Source organism: Haliotis rubra, unplaced genomic scaffold (assembly GCF_003918875.1).
Source record: "Haliotis rubra isolate DU_JTF1 unplaced genomic scaffold, ASM391887v1 Scf203, whole genome shotgun sequence".
In the NCBI taxonomy this organism is placed as follows: Eukaryota; Metazoa; Mollusca; class Gastropoda; order Lepetellida; family Haliotidae; genus Haliotis; species Haliotis rubra.
In genome coordinates, this window is record NW_025766037.1 from 613,419 (window position 1) to 632,235 (window position 18,817).

The following is an 18,817-nucleotide window of genomic DNA, read 5'->3' on the forward strand; positions in this document are numbered from 1 at the left end:
CAGATGCATGATCTTTGGGACAACTTCAATGAAAACACCTGGATTTCCTGTATGCCCACGCGAAAATAAGTCAGCCAAATTAACGTTGTGTGGGACATGAGTGTATAAAACATAGCCCGTCCCACCGTCCTTGACGCACACTCCGGCACAGCGATGACTTGACATACTATGCTGGCTTGCCCCATGGAACTCTGGGTAGGAGAGTGTCCTTGACGGTCTATTTTGGTGAAGGGGGGTCTGTTAAATAAGCATTGCCGTCCTTTGGACTGGAGAACTATTTGAAAAAATTAACTTAACTTGGTTTGAACTTCGTCTTATCTATTATTATTATAATTTTAATTATACCTCCCAGACAAGACTAAACCTATTGACGCTGCAGCTAAATGAACAGATGTTAAAAAATCGTCAGGTCCATCCTGCTATTTACAGCTGTATGTTTATTAAACAGTGAAATCTCCAACCCATCAGCAATAAACATATATACAAACATATATACATCTGCTTTATGTACATGCACATTGATATATACATGTTTAAGGATGTATATAAACATTTGGATCTGTTGAAACATACATTCACAGGAAACCAGAGACACTATTATACACAGATCCTCATCACAAATGTGGTGTGTATGAGGTATGGTTCAGGATGATTCTTCACAACATATATATTACATTCATTCCTTGACAGTAGGACCATTTGAACTTCACTTATACTCTGTGTAATCTCTCTCACACACACAAGCACCCGCACAAGTGTCCTGACAGGACAAAGATATATTCTAGTGTGATTTAGCAATATTCCAGCAATATCAAGGCAGGGGACATCAGAAATGGGCTACACACATGTGGGGAATCGAACCTGGGTGATAGGTGTGACAAGCAAACATTTGAACCATTAGGCTACCCCATCGCTCTTGTTTCTCTCTCTCACACACACAAGCACCCGCACACACAACCACTCAGAGGCACACTCTTGAAACTCATAATATTAAGACGAACACAAGTGTCCTGATTCTCCAGGACAAAGATATATTCTAGTGTGATAAAAAATTATTTGTTTCAGATGAAAGTGAGTTAGTTTTATGCAACTTTTAGCAATATTCCACCAATATCAAGGCAGGGGACATCAGAAATGGGCTACACACATGTGGGGAATCGAACCTGGGTGATAGGCATGACAAGCAAACATTTGAACCATTAGGCTACCCCACCGCTCTTGTTTCTAATGTAAATTGTATAAATATTGTGTAAATTGTGAAGAATACAACTGGGAGATTTCACAAACTCTTTAAATGAAAAAGTAGAAAACAGTTTGAGCATCATAAATAATGCATGGGTATCCTCCACAATGACAGGAATGTGACAAAGGATCGTTGTATCGAAGGGAGCTACCATTGTACCATTCTCTGCATGTCCAGGTCTTGCGATTTTGCGATCTTAAATTACCAGCAGTGGATTTTCTTTAACCAATTTTTCAATTGCTACGCTTCCCAGTCTAGTGGACCAATCAGAGAGCGGGTTACAAACCAGCCTCAGTGTTAGATTGGTGATATCAACATGATGGCAAATGACCATTGATTACAATAGGGTTTGCAAGAAATTCAATAATTAAATAACATGGCTGACACGCAAAGAAGAGGCCTCAAATATTTCTATGTCCATTAGACCTGGTTGCTTTGTTAGCTTGGATTTACAAGTTGCCTCCCTTACCCATTGCCTTATCTCCACATTTGATTGGTCAATAAAATGTTGCTAATCTGAGGCAGGTAATCTAAGATTGATCATATGGTTCACGTAGGTTTATCAAAATGCAAACTCAGCAGATATGGATGATTCCATTGTATACCTGCATTGGCGGATCCAACGGATCGACAGTTCGGCCCCAGGAACCCCCCATTTTGAAAATGACTAAAGACCACATTGAAATTTGTATTGGCCAAGCCAAGGTGTGTGTGTGTGTGTGTGTGTGTGTTTCAGGGGGTTCAACTGATTTTCAGTCAAAATGCAAATTAGCCTCACTACAGGAGAGACAATATTGCACTTTGTCAAAAAATACATATTTAAAAATTTCGGGTTCATAAATGTTGCTCTCCTGATCTTAGAGAGAAAGACTAAAGGTTTGAACCTTGGCATTGGTTCTGTTGAGCCAAGGTGTGTGTACATGGAATGTCTCACACTGGCATGGGAAACTGTTCTGCATATTTCATTCCTTCCTCTTGGGCATCTGTAGGACAGCCATCCTTGCTGGAAAATGATGGGTTTTCAATATTAGAGTAAACGGCTTCAATACAGGTGAATGTTCTTTATTGCAAGAGAATATACTTATATGCATGTGAATGTTCATCAATGCAAATGAAATGACTTCAGTCAAAGCAACTGTTCATTAATATGAGCAAAAACTTTATATACATGCAAACTGTCTTCAACTCAAGTAAACTATTTCAAATTGAATGAATGTCTTTAATGTGAATCGATGACTTCAAAAAGAGTGCATACTTATTAATGGGGGTGAATAACTTCTTTACCACTGAATGTTCTTTATATGTGAGCGAATTGCTTCAATAAAAGTGAATATATACACATGTAAAAATGTTTTGCAACACTATATATTTCATAGTATCAATACGCTACCAATAACCATAACACAAGAACTTATCAAAACGTCAGTTTAACTTACTGTCTGGAGAAACTGACCCACAAGGAATAATTAAATGGCAAATCTTAATGCAAAAAGAAAAAAAAGAAGACCTGCAGTCTATTCACAGAAGCAAACATGGCAAATTGCTGACTTGATTTGTAAGCCCACCTCACCCCAAGCCCCACTCACCCACAACTGTCCTGCTTCTTGTCTAGAGACACGTTCTTCAGGGTGATGGTTTCAGGTAAAATCTCCACATTTCTGACACTGCCGAAGAAGTCTGTGAGTGGCACCTTGTCTGGGTCTCGCTTGAACAGGTCTTTGCGTACACTTACAGTAGAGATACATTGGCTCTTCGGACACACCCGCAGCTGTAAGTTAATAGCATCAATTAAACATTTATAATCTTTACATTCAAGTTTTCAAAAGAGAAATGTCACATTCACATATTCAAGTTGGTTTGTTGATTTGTTGTTTAACGCTGCACTCAGCAATATTCCAGCTATATGGCAGTGGTCTGTAAATAATCGAGTCTGGACCAGACAATCCAGAGATCAGTGTCATGAGCATCGATCTGCCCAATTGGGATACGATGACCTGTGTCAACCAAGTCAACGAACCTGACCACCCAATCCCGTTACGGCATTAGTGGCCTCTTACAACAAGCTTGGGTTACTGAAGACCAATTCTAACGCGGATCTTCATGGGTCAAGTTGAGTATATAATATATTACAAACTGTCCCACTGTCTGTCTCAGTAGTCCTGATACTCCATACAAACAGGCCCACTTTCTCTTTATCTGAGGATTTCTGGTGCTATTTCAGTGTGCGAAATTTATGCTGGTCCTGTGGTCCCTGACTAGTAAAAATTCATTAGGACCACTAAATGATAAGTTTGTAGTGGTCAGTGAATTTGGGAAATTTTGAAAGGTTTCTGACACTGCTATTTCTTATCTTAAATTGTTATTTAACGCTGCACACAGCGATGTTCCAGCCATATGACAACACCCGTTCATTTGCCTCTTACAACCATAGGTTGCTGGGAACCCATTCTAACCCAGCATCTCCTCAAGGGTTACTTACAAACTGTCCTACTGTCTGTTTGCCAGATGGATTGACCTTCTCAAGGAACTCCAAAGCATAGTAAGTGTATCTGTCAATGACGTCCACGCCAAGTGCTGGGTCCACGTGATGCTGAAAACATAACAAACAGTGGAGGATATTATACTGAGTGTGTTGGGGTTTACGGTACTTTATAACCTCAGCAAACTGGATCTATTCTTATTTTTACTACATTTATTGACATTGTGGATCATCCATCCTTGTACAGATGTAGGTAGTGATATATTCACTAGGCAGTAATGTATAGCCATGGAAGTGTTGCATTTACTTTGATGATCATGTGAAAATGTGTGAGTCAGTCAGTGAGTTGGGTGTTAGGCTGTCTTAAGCATTATTCTAGCAATATCATGGTGGGGAGCACCAGAAATGGGCTTCACATGTGGGAAGGATATTATAACCCACAGCAGTGTGAGTTATAGTAAGTGGGTCATTGTAATGTTGAGTTATCATCCAGCAAGCCTGAACAAGTGGCTGACAGCATGGGGTGGCCATTATTGCTAATTTCCAAAGTTGTAGCCAGTGAATAAGCAGTATTTGACAATAAGCATGAGTGAGTGAGTTATAATCTAGTGTTTAGTGAGGCCCACTATGTGAGTGAGTGAGAGAGTGAGTTTAGTTTTACACCGCACTCAGCAATATTCAAGCTATATGGCGGCGGTCTGTAAATAATCGAGTCTGGACCAGACAATCCAGTGATCAACAGCATGAGCATCGACCTGCGCAATTGGGAATGAATGACATGTGTCAACCAAGTCAGCGAGCCTGACCACCCAATCCCGTTAGTAGCCTCTTATGACAAGCATGGGTTATTGAAGATCAATATTCTAACCCGGACCTGCACGGGTAGCCCACTATGTGTGGGGCTACGTGTGGCAGCCATGACTTACCGACAGGGAGTCCTCTCCGATCTTGCTGCTGGCTACAGCCAGGATGTTGGGGGAGTAGAACTTCTGGAACATGGACTCTGCCTGACATGTGTCAATCATAAAGAACAGCTCATGGTATCTGAAACCGCAACAAGCATATAAGAGACATGATGGAAGAAAACTTTACAAAGAAACTTCAGGGATTACAAATTCTGTTTAATTATATAAAGCGATATTCTGATGAAGATTATAAATCTGTTTGATATAAAAACCATCAAACACTGATGGCAAACATCAATACTCTTGAACTTGCTGACTTTTCTGGCGAAGCATTGTTTCTTGTGACTGACTTAAGTCCAATAGTCATAATTCTGCTGCATGCATTTATTATATGATGTTTAGCGCGCCACCATCAGCATTATTAAAGGAATATGGTAGTGCCCGGTGATTAATCAATCACTGAATAGACAATCCAGTGATCCATATTATGAGCCCAAATGCACATCATCAGGTTACACACACAGAGAATCTGACCACATTATCCATGTTGTTGCCTCTTACAGCCAGTATAGTCTTGACCCTGGTCTAAACCCTACTCCCTACAAGATGCATGAGTCTGGGAGGCACAGATTGAAGGCTTCACCCTCTCTAGTCCACACACCTGCGCTTGGTCCACATTTGCTGGAAGGCGTCAGCCAGTTCCACGTTCGACACCTCCTCAGCATCTTGGAACTTCAGGAAACCATCTCCTCCGTGTCCTGCAACAGATAGAGGTAGAATTCTTCAGTTCGGCCATGAATTGAAAATAGTGATTCTTACACATCCGTGGGTGAGAAACATAGTACATGTATGTGAGAAAACCAGTATCTAGCATACGTGCGAGATCGAAATCTAGATTGCTCCATGGTGATGACCTCAGGTCACATTATGACAGGCTAGTTTCCCGATTGTGGGTACATGACCCAGAGATGACTTTATCATGGGTCAGCACTATACTCATGCTCATGGCATTTAAGAAAGTGTGAAGATCTCTTTGACCTTTCCTCTTGTATTAAACTGACAGTCAAGAACAAACCATAATTTATCTTTAATCAGGGACTTAAACCACAATGAGTGAGTAAGTGAGATTAGTTTTACGCCCTTACTAGCAATATTCCAACAATATCACGGCAGGGAGGGACCCCAGAAATGGGTTTCACACATTGTACCCATGTGGGGTATCGAACCTGGGACTTTGGCGTGACGAATGAACACCAAAAGTGACCTTTAACCACTGGGCTACCCATCGCACTTGAAACCCACAGACAACTAATGGTGAAAGGAAGCAGGTGTAGTTTGCATGTCACACCAAAGGCATGGGTTCGATTGGTACAGTGTGTGAAGCGCATGTGATATTGCTGGAATATTGCTAAAAATAATAATGATAATATCCTGTACCTGTCATATACACAAGGATATTGCTGCGTTCATCTGACAGCAATCGTTTTGACCGTGGTGTACTCGGTGGTAGACGTCCTGTCAACACCCGGATGAAGTTCTCCACTGTCACCTACATAGACAACACAATCGGTAATGCAGGATAGACAAAACATATAGCATGGAACATGAGGTGTGAGTGACCAACTGAATCAGAGTGCCATGTGGACTTGACCAACTGAATCAGAGTGCCATGTGGACTTGACCAACTGAATCAGAGTGCCATGAGGACTTGACCAACTGGATCAGAGAGCCATGAGGACTTGACCAACTGAATCAGAGAGCCATGAAGACTTGACCAACTGAATCAGAGAGCCATGAAGACTTGACCAACTGAATCAGAGTGCCATGAGGACTTGACCAACTGAATCAGAGAGCCATGAGGACTTGACCAACTGAATCAGAGAGCCATGAAGACTTGACCAACTGAATCAGAGTGCCATGAAGACTTGACCAACTGAATCAGAGTGCCATGAGGACTTGACCAACTGAATCAGAGTGCCATGGAGACTTGACCAACTGAATCAGAGTGCCATGAGGACTTGACCAACCGAATCAGAGTGCCATGAACTTATGATGAAGACTTGGCCAACTGAATCAGAGTGCCATGAGGACTTGAACAACTGAATCAGAGTGCCATGAAGACTTGACCAACTGAATCAGAGAGCCATGAGGACTTGACCAACTGAATCAGAGAGCCATGAGGACTTGACCAACTGGATCAGAGTGCCATGAGGACTTGACCAACTGAATCAGAGCGCCATGAGGACTTGACCAACTGAATCAGAGTGCCTGGAGGACTTGACCAACTGAATCAGAGCGCCATGAGGACTTGACCAACTGAATCAGAGAGCCATGAAGACTTGACCAACTGAATCAGAGTGCCATGAAGACTTGACCAACTGAATCAGAGTGCCATGAAGACTTGACCAACTGAATCAGAGTGCCATGAGGACTTGACCAACTGAATCAGAGAGACATGTGGACTTGACCAACTGAATCAGAGTGCCATGAGGACTTGACCAACTGAATCAGAGAGCCATGATGACTTGAGCAACTGAATCAGAGTGCCATGAGGACTTGACCAACTGAATCAGAGTGCCATGAAGACTTGACCAACTGAATCAGAGTGCCATGAGGACTTGACCAACTGAATCAGAGTGCCATGAACTTATGATGAAGACTTCGCCAACTGAATCAGAGTGCCATGAGGACTTGAACAACTGAATCAGAGTGCCATGAAGACTTGACCAACTGAATCAGAGCGCCATGAAAACTTGAACAACTGAATCAGAGTGCCATGAACTTATGATGAAGACTTGACCAACTGAATCAGAGTACCATAGGATATGAAAAACTGCATGGCCTCACCTCATATCCCCGGTAATCCACCTCCACATCATCTCCGTATACATTGATGTGCTGGTTGGCATTGTTGAAGACCGTTGCAGGACGGGGGTTCCTTGGGTTGCATGCCATGTCATCTGCCACCATCAGGATAATACGACTGCCAGGACAAACAAGACATAAAGACTGTTAATTCTTTGGCTTACAGTTAGGAAGGTGACCAAAGTGCAAGATAGATACAAATTTAGGTACTTTTGCCAAAAGCAAATTCTACACAGTTCACAGATTGTTATCATGGTTAAGAAACTATGACATGTCTGGAAGATAAACTACTAGATCCTCATGACTGTTCACTATATAATCATTGATAATGTCTGAGGGGTGTAGTATCAACAGATTTTTCTTGATCAAAACCTGTCAAAAGAATTCTACCTGTCAGGAATCCCAAGTCGCTTGACGCTCCTGTAGATGGAGAGGACGTTGGCAACATGGCGGTAGTTGAACCAGAACCGAGATGTGTCCACCAGCACTGCCCAGTTGTTGGTGTGACCACTCTTGAAGAACTCTTCCACCTTTTCCTGCAATGACCACAACATTGAGAAATTCTACATGTTGTCATTGTTGATTTGACTTAGAACTGTTTCACATTTTGTATACACAATGCCTTAATTTCCGTTATATATTCACATAGTGAGGTGCCATCGGATCTGAGCGCCCGAGTTAAAAGTCTCAGCTACACTTCTAAGATAGCCACTATTAACGTTACTGCTGGCACCAAGCCAAAATCAGGTCGTATCACGAAATTAGGTAACTTTAGACTTCTATCACAATTACGTTTGAATGTTCTACAGCTGACCTATATGGACCAGTCCCGCATCCGAAATATGACACAAGAAACATACTTACATCTGTATTACATGCCGCATGCTGAATAAAACTGACAGAAATCGCGATCGTACAAAATACTACGGCCGAGATGCGCTTCCTGGGAGCCGACATATTGAAAGTAGTCCGGCCGATGCGCTAACAAGTGCCCTGCATTTAGGGTAACATTCCTAACGCTGACAACATTTCCTCGAACAAAGATAAACCCGGTAATGTAATACTTGTGCCGTTTTTAACGATATATTTGTTTATGAATTATGTTATCTTCCATTTCCAATCCACATATTGTAGAACTATTTTCTCAATGAAAGTGATATATCTTCCGCCACCAACGATGTTTGTTGTCCTTAGATACAACCTGGGATATCGTGGACCTGGAAGTCGTCTGACACGATTTTAATAAATTTGTCAAAATATCATCCCAAGCGAAATACGTCCGCTGTCGCAGCGGCAAGATGACGACCGAAGATGCAAAGACATACCTCTCCAAGAGGGAAATTCCACGTTTGTTCGAGGTAAGAAATATTGTCAGCGTTTGACATGTAGATCTATGGATTGTTGTCAAAGCATGGTGATGGTAAATAAATGTTTCATTTTTATAAGACTTCTCTTTGTTTTTACATCATAATTCAAATTTCATGTTGATTATATATCAAGTGTCTTTAGTCTTACGTTTCTGCTTTTTGTGCTTATAAAATAACACCTAGAGAGAGAGAGAAACAAACGTCATTATAACCTGGGTATGTTTTTGTTTCGTTTGAGTGCTACTGTATGTTTTCTGTATATTTCTCGTGACTAAATCAGTAATCTACCCTACAGATCCATAACTTACTTGTTTCAGGAGGGTAGCATTATATTTGCAGACAAGTTAAGCCAAGCTTAATCTAGACTGTAAAAATGGATTTTTAAATTATTGGTAGTCAGCGTTTATTTCTATAAAAAAGAGGAAACCATTTTTATATTTCTGCATTAGTAATACTGTTCACATTGTAACAGGAGGATTCTGTCCAGGCCCTCAGGTCTGCAGGATTCAGGGCTTTGAAGCAACATTGACAACAAAACACAAGATTTTGTAAACCAAATTAATTTATTTAAAAAACCACACACAACAAATACAAATCATAGAATCAACAATCTACTAAGTTAAATAAAGAACCAAAACAGTAATGCCTCCAATATCCTAAAAAAATGAAAACCTATTAGAAATACCTATACGAAAGTACTGTCAGAAATAGAAAAAAAATTGTTTTTTCACATTATATCTACAGTTTATGTAGTTAATATGTGAAAGTGTGAAATATCTGTTACACTAAGTTTGGCCTAACTACAGTCCCAGTGGTAGGGAGATAGGAAACGTAGAAAAAGGGCTGAGGAGAGATTAGTGCAGAAATGAGCACTGAGGGTTTTTTCAAAGTCCAAAGCGACTTATTTGGAACAGACCATGGCTTTATGCAAATTAGTGTGCAATGATATTGTATTTCAAAGGACACTTTTTAAATGGCCAAATTTGAAATTAAATTTAGCTTCATTATAAATGATAGCTGACGTAAAAAATAATAACTTTCACGCTGAAACTATTAAGGATGTAGCTACCATGGAGTCTCACTATCACTATAAAAAGAAACAGATAGGAAGGGTCGTCTCAAAAGCAAAACCAGGATGGGTGTCGCAGACGGTGGTTGGAGTTGGGCTAGGGCCAGAGATATCAGCTAAGATGAGATTCATCTTGAGGGGAATTAAACTGGGGAAGTAAACAGCATGTCATAACAATTTACAAATAATATCCATTCCTGTTGATTTTCGGAGCTTGCCAGTGTCAATAAAGATAGCGGTCACAGCCACGAAGGTTTGTTCGCAGTACCACTCAGATTTTGGGGGAAATCATGCAGACACATTGACAGGTCTGAAACTTTAACAAAAATATATGCAAGAACTCCTAACTCTTTCAGAGTACCTCTGCATCAATCGTGTTGCCAAGTTTAATCGGTTAGATAATTTAAGAAGCGAAAGTGAGTTGTGATTGGTACGCTCAACTTCCCAGCGTAGACACCTGATTAGATAAAAAGCCAGCCAAGGGAGGTAATAAAATCATCGGGCCTAGCCGTAGATAGTGAATTTCTCACCTTTGTAGCCTCTGTAAGACCCCAGAGCCCAGAGTAAAAAAATAATTGGCCCTTTGATACCCCTAACCTACAACTCTAACCCAATATAAACCATGCTCTGAAAATTACCCAGTACATGTAAATGCCTACAAAAGAAAAGTTCAGTGGACTGATCCATCTGCTCATGAGATGCTCATGCACTGGCCCATCCCATTGCATATCAATGGGGGACATTCTATCATAAGTTTGACCCTGGACTGAGCTGACACAAATTTCAAATAAACTGGGGGTGAGCAATCTCCTGTACTGTACACTTCTCTAACCCCAGTAACAACAGTGTTGTTAACAACGTTGCCTGTCACCATCCAACACTCACAAGGGGATTGGGAAAAGGGGCAATGGGCCATTTTGTACATAAGAATAAAAAATGGCCCATTACAATTTTGAAGTTTACTATTGATGAAAGGGCATTGGCCAATTCTAAATTCAGAAAATGGCTAATTATCCTGAAAATGGCCCATTGTCAAAGTTCTCTAGCCCAATCCCTGCACACGTTACATTAAAATACACAAACAAAAAATCCTGGAGACTGAAATGAGGCCTTCATTTAGAATGGTCATTTTTTCATTAAATAACAGAAACAAAATTGTAAACTTCCAAATGACAGTACCACTCTAAAGCCACAAGATGCACAGTCGAGTTGTCAGATTTATCATGCCTGGATAGACTCTGACCAGAGATATTTTAGAATAATTTCATTTGTGCCAGTATATTTTATTGTAGTTATTTAACTAAAAACTAGGCCAAATAATGCATTTATTTGAGTTTGACTTGAACTGACATCAAATTAGCCAATTGACTTGAAGTAGAACATTAGGCATGGTCTTAATACATTACTATAAAACCGACATGTTTATCATGTACAGGTTCCCCTAGATTTGTTAGGTTTCTGGAAGAATAAAGGAATTTCCAGTATTATTGGTAATATTTTGAACCCGTTGACACATCGAGGGAAAAACAAAGCGCCTTTTGTAAGCTGGATATTAAGATCTTATATATGATTGATGATAGATGAGGATAACTCTACTTCCCAACTTATTTTCAACTGTAGTTACTATGGTTACTGTTCATGAATTATGCAGATGAATATTTTCAAAGGGTGTAACTGAACACCAGTTGATACTGTAGAAACTAACTGCCTCACATATGAAATGACTAGCTGTTGTATACACTGGCTGCATGCCTACTGTAAACATTGACTGCCTGTGTGACTTCAGAGTTTGATGACGGGGCTGATGTTCCATCGGCCGACGGACCACATCCAGTATCTTCTTGACTGTCTCGAGAAGGTCAAGAACAATGGACAGGTCACATGGAACATGTTTGTGGAGTACAAGCGCTCCAAAACACCACTTCCACCCATCACACCTGAGAACGGCAAACGTCCCGGATCTCGAGGGAGGAGGTCAACCACACCAAAAAGTAAGATCTCCTGTACCTGTCTGTTCTCAAAATGTTGGATTCTATAAGCCTGTAGTTGCCTACAGTCAGACATAATAAAGTTTATATGTTGATAAAGATGAATAATTAGTTATGACTATTTCTTTTCAGTTTTATCAGTGTATAAAATAAAGCCTGTCCGACCGCCCGACACAGGCTAGATTTCTGACCGACGGTCTAGATTTACAGTTAGCCAGCCCGATGGTCTGGTAATAAATTTAGATGTTCCATACATCTGAGTAAATTCACCATATCTTGCTTGGTGTTTGGTCTGGTTAAATCCATTTTGGGCTGGTAACATTTTTAAGTTACCAGCCCTGATGTCTGGCTGGGTTTTGGCTTATTTCATACACTGGTTTTATCCATATTTGTGAAATCTTGACACATCAAGGGAGATAACTCCCTTGGTATTGTTTTTGAGCATCACACTGCAGACAAGTTCTCAGACAGCCTATGCTTTATGAGAAAGGGAGTTGTGTAACTAGTGTTCGAAATTAAGTGTAGAAGGGTACCATATCATAAGCATAATGTGGAACGAGAGATTTATGGGGTCCCTAGTTGAAAAGACTGGTTGCTGAGACCAACAGTGTTTGCCTGTAAGACATGGCTTTGTTTTTCATTGTGACATCACATTGCATGTTCCATATATTTGGTGTACAGAATATGTTTTTGATGCCTAGAAAGTAGCTGAAAGCCATATTCATCCTCTCAATGACTTCATATGATTATCGCTTGTTTGAATATATTCTCACAGAAACTGCCACTTGTCCTATATCCAGCACAATATTTTCTATGGTATCCAAGTCCTATTTCACAGAGCTATCGTTAGACTACGACTTTCATAACTCCTATACTTCAACATACTCTTTGTGAAACAAGACCCAGTTGACAACAGAAACATGGAACATTTTCTTCTTTTCAATATTTTAAGAACTATCTATCATTCTTTTGGTGTCTCTCTCTCTCTCTCACATTATGCTTGCCTTTGTTGAGTCAACCCCTTGCCATACTGTCATCATTACGTATGTTCTCTCCACTATCTAGATGGCCCTGACTGTTTCTGGCTGCTAGACACGTATTACACAATACAAGGTATACCCAGCACCCCATGCACAGCACTTGATCCAAGGACCAGGCATTTAACAACATAGGCAAGATACTGTTTGGATGACAACTAGTTTATTATATTATAATGTGACGTTTCAGTGTAGATTCCTATGCTGTTGTCACTCTAGCTTTGACAACAGTATTAGAACCTTTACCGATGAATAATAATAATAAGTTGTCATCCATAAAGTATCTTGCCTTTATCATTACTAAGCAACTTCTAAAATGCCAATGAAAGAGATTATTTATTAACACATGTAATGTTCTCAGAGCATGTTTATTCAGTTGGTTCAATTTTGGATGTCTCTGAAAATATGCAATGCAAAAGAACCTAAAAGTTGAAAAGCAAGAATTTGTTATAGTCAACTGATGCATATTCATCAGAAACTTTTTGCATTCAACATGCGAAACTACATATCAGATGAGATGCATAACTGTCATGGCAGTCAAAGCAACATTGTCTGATAACTTTTTTATTAGGGCTGTAATGAATACACTATGTGGCGAAATTTAAAAATGAGAAGTTATTGCCAGTTAAAATAAGATCATGTGTATCAACAATAGATAAATGTTTGCACATATCCTTGTAAGTTGTATAACCCTGTAAGATCCATGTTAGAATTGGTCTTCAACAATCCATGCTTGTTGTGGTCAGGCTCCCTGACTTGGTTGACACATGTCATCGTATCCCGATTGCATAGATCGATGCTCATGCTGTTGATCAGTGGATTGTCTGGTCCAGACTTGATTAATTACAGGCTGCTGCCATATAGCTGGAATACTGCTGAATGAGGCTTTAAACAACAAACAAACAATATACCCTTGTACAGGTGTCCATCAGTGTTGTGAGATAACTGTTTGCATCAAATGTATATCAGATTGGCAGCATTCTTGTGTTCATTGTCACACTCAAGTTTCATGCTCACATTGTCACATGTCACATCGTTATTTTGTTGTTCTTTTCTCACCACTCACTGTGTGCTCTGAATTCACCCACCATTCAACTTTCTATGTAACTAATATTGTTTATTTCCACTTCCACAGGGTTTTCGAGGCCCAAAGGGTAATGCCTGGCCATGAGCCTTATGTTTGAATAACTCACTTCATGTTGAGATTTCTTATGTATTATACAAGGTGTGGATTTGTGGGACAATTGTGTTATTGTTTCATAGATGTATAAGCAGGGCTCCAGATAATTTTTCAACATGAGGAGTATATTTTTAAATATAGGAGTACTGGAAAAACTTAAGAGTTCATTTAGAGTACTGAATGGAATTTAATGGAGTATGTGATCTTGTGTTCGTTTCATATATGCACCACAATATTGCTACTCTTTTGTAAACAGGTAAAAAAACAATAAAACAATATTTTTTTCAGATAAATACGTCTGTAAATGATTCTAAGACCGTACACCATTGTTGTGGTGCGTATCTGCTACTGTTTCTACATTATTTTCTACCGTATCGTGCATATGTTTTATCCGTACATACGCCGATACGGCCCTTATCTGGAGCCCCTGTATAAGTGAACGTCACTGTAGAATAACTATCTTGGTGACTTGTCACTGTCACCATTACGTATCTCGATCAACATCGATAGCACACAATGTATTGAAATTAGCGACAGATTACCTTTGCCGGTCACTTCAGTAATTATCCTTTGCTGCTTCATACGATAATGCACACAGAGACAATCCTACTTTTGTGTCAGCAATCTGATGACATCAATAAGTTGTTTAGTTACCATGGTAATGTGGTTCATAATTGTGAGAAACTAACAAGCACCAGCTTATAGACAACACTTTACCATGTGAATTGGTAAGATAAAGCTGGTTAGACTTGAGATAGAAAGGAAGAAATAGGAAGTTAGGAAAGGGGATTAATTTCGTATTTTCGAGGTGCAGTCTAAGTAAACTTAGGCTCAGTATTATTCGTTACACTGCTATAATGAGTCTAACAAACCCTGGTAGAAGGTCGCTTCAGCTAACCTTTGGGCGACCTATGACCATCCAATCAAACGTTAGACGGGCGAACGGATTTAACCAATCAGACAAAAGCTACTATTTAGGGTTCGACGGGACTTACAAAAGGCTTTTTTGATTTTCTCTTCCCTGGTCGCTGACACTGATCTCTCAACAAACAAAAATCCGCTTTAAACATACATATTTGACCTGCAGTATATACGCTTAGGGGTTTCTGATGACATGGTTAGCATTAGCTTACCAGTATATTTCCGTTATTTTCATCGACTGTTTACTCGCTGTTGTGAATAATGCGTCCTCCATGTGTATCACTCGGAAGCGATCGGACGGAAAATAGCATTCAGAATTGTTCAAGTTTCGGAGTAAAAGTTCAAACGGTATGTGCGAATCTTAACTTTCGTGATTTGGTAAGCTGTGTTCTGGTTGGTCAATTCAAAAGGTTAGCTGACGCGGGTTTGTTAGACTCAGTATAGCAGTGTAACGAATAATACTGAGCCAAAGTTTACTGTTCGAGGTGGGAATGTTGATTGTGGGGTTGGTGATGGTAGGAGTGGATATGTTTAGTAACAGGGGAGGGATATTGATGGTTGTTGGGTAGGTATGTTGGTGATGGAAATGGGGGTAGGAATAGTGATGGTGGGGATGCTGATGGTAGGGTGGGGATAGTGGTGGTAGGGGTGGGTTGGGATAGTGATGGAAGAGGTGGGGATAGTGATGATGGGAATGGTGACGGTTGGGTGGTGAGGTGATGGTAGGGGATAGCGATGTAGGATTGGGCATAATGATAGTATGGGTTGGGGAATAGTGATGGTAGGGGTGAGTTGGGATTGTGGTGGAAGGTGTGGGGATAGTGATGGTGGAAATGGCAATGGTTGGGTGGTGAGGTGATGGTAGGGTTGGGGATAGGGATGGGTTGGGATAGTGATGGTAGGTGTGGGGATAGTGATGGCAGGGGTGGGTAGGGATAGTGATGGAAGGGTTGGGGATAGTGATGGCAGGGGTGGGAATAGTTATGGTAGGGGTGGGTTGGGGATGTGGTGGAAGGGGTGGGGATAGTGATGGTAGGGTTGGGGATAGTGATGGCAGGGGGTTGGGATGGTGATGGTAGGGGTGGGTAGGGATAGTGATGGAAGGGTTGGGGATAGTGATGGTAGGGTTGGGGATAGTGATGGCAGGGTGTGGAATAGTGATGGTAGGGGTGGGTTGGGATAGTGATGGAAGGGTGGGCATAGTGATGGTAGGGGTGGGGGATAGTGGTGGAAGGTGTGGGTATAGTGATGGTGGGAATGGCAATGGTTGGGTGGTGAAGTGATGGTAGGGTTGGGGATAGTGATGGTAGGGATGGGTTAGGATAGTGATGGAAGGTGTGGGGATAGTGATGGCAGGGGGTGGGTAGGGATAGTGATGGAAAGGGTGGGGATAGTGATGGTAGGGTTGGGAATAATGATGGAAGGGGTGGGGATAGTGATGGTAGGGGTGGGTTGGGATAGTGATGGAAGGGTTAGGATGGTGATGGTAGGGTTGGGGATAGTGATGGCAGGGGTGGGGATGAAAGGGTGATGCTAGGGGTTGGGATAGTGATGGAAGGGGTGGGAATAGTTATGGTAGGGGGTGGGTTGGGATAGTGATGGAAGGAGTGGGGATAGTGATGGTAGGGTTGGGGATAGTGATGGCAGGGGGTGGGGGATGGTGATGCTAGGGGCAGGGATAGTGATGGAAGGGGGTGAGGATAGTGATGGAAGGGTTTGGGAATGGTGATGGAAGGGTGGGGATGGTGATGGTAGGGGTGGGGATAGTGATGGCAGGGGGTGGAGATAGTGATGGCAGGTGTGGGGATGGTCTTGGTAGGGGTGGGTAGGGAAAGTGATGGAAGGGGTGGGGATGGTGATGTAGTAGGGGTGGGGATGGTGATAGTAGGGGTGGGGATAGTGATGGCAGGGGTGGGGATGGTGATAGTAGGGGTGGGGATGGTGGTGGTAGGGGGTGGGGATAGTGTTGGCAGGGGTGGGGATGGTGATGGCAGGGGTGGGGATAGTGATGGCAGGGGTGGGGATGGTGATGGTAGGGGGTGGGTTGGGATAGTGATGGCAAGGGTGGGGATAGTGATGGTAGGGGTGGTGATGGCAGTTGGGGGATAGTGATGGCAGGTGTGGGGATGGTCTTGGTAGGGGTGGGTAGGGAGAAAGTGATGGAAGGGGTGGGTATAGTGATGGTAGGGTTGGGGATGGTGATGGAAGGGTGGGGATAGTGATGGTAGGGTTGGGGATAGTGATGGCAGGGTTGGGGATAGTGATGGCAGGGTTGGGGATGGTGATGGTAGGGTTGGGGATGTTGATGGTAGGGTTGGGGATATTGATGGCAGGGGTGGGTTGGGATAATGATTGAAGGGGTAGTTATGGTGATGGTGGAGATGCTGAAGATGGGAGTGGGGATGGTGGTTATGTAGGTAGACTAGTCATAGGTTTGATCATAGCCAAGGAGGATGTTTCTAATACAGAAAATTTGAATTACAATCTATATGATATTTCAGAAGAGATAGCACCCCTGGATGAGAAGCGAGCATCCCCACTACCCCCTATTGGATCTGTTGCTGTGGAGAAGGTGAAAGCTGAGGGTATCCCTGATGTGCCCATCGTCCTGGTCATGGGTAGGTTATCTAATGTACTCATATATTATTGTAGCATACCAATGAAGATCTGGCTTATAAACACTGGTCTTCATTGAATGAGTGAGTGAGTTTAGTTTTACGCCACTTTTAGCAATATTCCAGCTATATCATGGCGGGAGACACCAGAAATGGGCTTAACACAATGTACCCATGTGGGGAATCGAACCCGGGTCTTCGGCGTGACGAACAAACGCTTTAGCCACTACGCTACCCCACAGCCCCACTGGTCTTCAGCATCCAATGTTAGTCATAAGAGGCGACTAACAGGATCGGGTGGTCAGACAAGCTGACTTGGTTGTCTCATGTCATCGTATCCCAATTGTGTAGACTGATGCTGTTGATCACTGGATTGTCTGGTTCAGACTCGATCATTTACTGACTGCAACCATTCAGCTGGAATATTGCTGAGTGAGGTAAACAAACACACACAAAATTTGATTGTACTCTTGTAGAATAATATTAAATTGCTAATTTAGTATTTTCCACAAGATGTTATTGATATGTATTGTATTGGGCAAATATGTGTCATTGCCTGACCTTCTACTGTTGTGATGTAGGTGGCCCAGGTAGTGGGAGAAGCAAGCAGGTGCAGACGTTGCTGACACGGGCGGAGGGCTGGGTTCACATCGACATGGGTGACCTCATCAGACAGGAGCTGAAGAACCGCAGCACTGCAGAGGAAAGGTGGAGGATGGCCGCAGAGCTTGTGTCTGATGGAGAGTTCATATCAGATGTAGGTTACAGAATATATGGTACACAACTTTCATGGGAAAACTTTGTCCTGGGAAAAACATATTGACTTACCACTTTGAACGTTTGTCATTACTATATTCATCTCAGGCGATGAGGGGCGGTGGGGTAGCCTAGTGGTTATAGCGTTCACTTGTCACGCTGAAGACCCGGGTTTGATTGCCCGCATGGGTGAAGCCCATTTCTGGTGTCCCTTGCTGTGATATTGCTGGAATATTGCTAAAAGTCGCGTAAAACCATACTCACTCACTCATTCACTCAGGCAATGAATTACAGATGTTGCTACATTGACTTTGTGACATATTTAGCAATATTGACCTACGCTCACCTCAGTAAAGTGGCATATATCGTCACACTTACCTACATTATGTAGT

The 18,817-nt window shown here is 41.8% G+C and overlaps 2 protein-coding genes across 2 annotated transcripts in view; one reads left to right on the top strand and one right to left on the bottom strand.

Annotated features, from left to right (window-relative positions):
• Window positions 1-1,273: 1,273 nt before the first annotated feature.
• Window positions 1,274-8,490, bottom strand: LOC124275823 (GPI-anchor transamidase-like). Its single transcript, XM_046711503.1, has 9 exons — window positions 8,357-8,490; window positions 7,883-8,028; window positions 7,475-7,610; window positions 6,065-6,176; window positions 5,289-5,385; window positions 4,649-4,766; window positions 3,723-3,833; window positions 2,830-3,011; window positions 1,274-2,246 (listed from the first exon to the last, which is right to left on the bottom strand). Exons 1-9 carry the CDS (start codon window positions 8,447-8,449, stop codon window positions 2,174-2,176), a joined length of 1,068 nt encoding a protein of 355 aa, XP_046567459.1. The 5' UTR covers window positions 8,450-8,490; the 3' UTR covers window positions 1,274-2,173.
• Window positions 8,491-8,672: 182 nt separating this feature from the next.
• LOC124275825 (adenylate kinase isoenzyme 5-like) overlaps window positions 8,673-18,817 on the top strand; it is a 38,188-nt gene continuing 28,043 nt past the window's right edge. Inside the window, exons 1-4 of the mRNA XM_046711505.1 lie at window positions 8,673-8,850; window positions 11,715-11,919; window positions 17,556-17,672; window positions 18,251-18,426. Coding sequence (XP_046567461.1) covers window positions 8,791-8,850; window positions 11,715-11,919; window positions 17,556-17,672; window positions 18,251-18,426 — 558 coding nt within the window. The 5' untranslated portion in view covers window positions 8,673-8,790. The remainder of the gene's footprint in view (window positions 8,851-11,714; window positions 11,920-17,555; window positions 17,673-18,250; window positions 18,427-18,817) is intronic.

Coding starts and splice junctions, on each gene's coding strand:
- LOC124275823 (XM_046711503.1), bottom strand. CDS start 8,449: ATGTCGGCTCCCAGGAAGCGCATCTCGGCCGTAGTATTTTGTACGATC. Junction 7,611..7,882: donor CGACTTGGGATTCCTGACAG/GTAGAATTCTTT, acceptor TTGTCCTGGCAG/TCGTATTATCCTGATGGTGG. Junction 3,834..4,648: donor TCGGAGAGGACTCCCTGTCG/GTAAGTCATGGC, acceptor TTATGTTTTCAG/CATCACGTGGACCCAGCACT.